We start from the raw sequence: 289 nt of genomic DNA, 5'->3' as shown, positions 1-289 counted from the left end.
AGTCGCGTCATCTCGGCAATTATACATTGCCGCCCGCCGAACTCGACAGGCGCAATTTCCCTGCCGAATACCCGCCACCCTCAATCACGGCACATGGCAATGAGTTCGTCTTCGCTGACCAGCTCATCCAGGCAGCATATGAGGATGGCCCCATTGGCATCATGCTCATCGATGCACCACCCAGCTCGCTACCGAGCTTCGGCTTCGTACCGACGGGAGAGGACAAAGGCATCAAGATCGAGGTGGAACCAGAGGCCAAGGCTCCAGCCTCGATTCCCGAGCCCTACAG

General features: G+C 58.5%; 1 protein-coding gene across 1 annotated transcript in view; it reads left to right on the top strand.

The window, feature by feature from the left end:
* The window catches only part of PSEUBRA_003729 (Retrotransposon gag domain protein), a gene marked incomplete at both ends in the record, with an annotated part of 2477 nt that overhangs the window by 2139 nt on the left and 49 nt on the right, over positions 1 to 289 (top strand). Inside the window, one exon of the mRNA XM_059465151.1 lies at positions 1 to 289. This exon is cut by the window's left edge and continues 380 nt beyond it; it is cut by the window's right edge and continues 49 nt beyond it. Within this exon, the coding sequence (XP_059321434.1) occupies positions 1 to 289 (289 nt within the window).

Source organism: Kalmanozyma brasiliensis (assembly GCF_000497045.1).
Source record: "Kalmanozyma brasiliensis GHG001 unplaced genomic scaffold PSEUBRA_SCAF25, whole genome shotgun sequence".
In the NCBI taxonomy this organism is placed as follows: Eukaryota; Fungi; Basidiomycota; class Ustilaginomycetes; order Ustilaginales; genus Kalmanozyma; species Kalmanozyma brasiliensis.
Note: the sequence above shows the minus strand (reverse complement) of the source record. Positions and strands in the feature narration are given on the sequence as shown.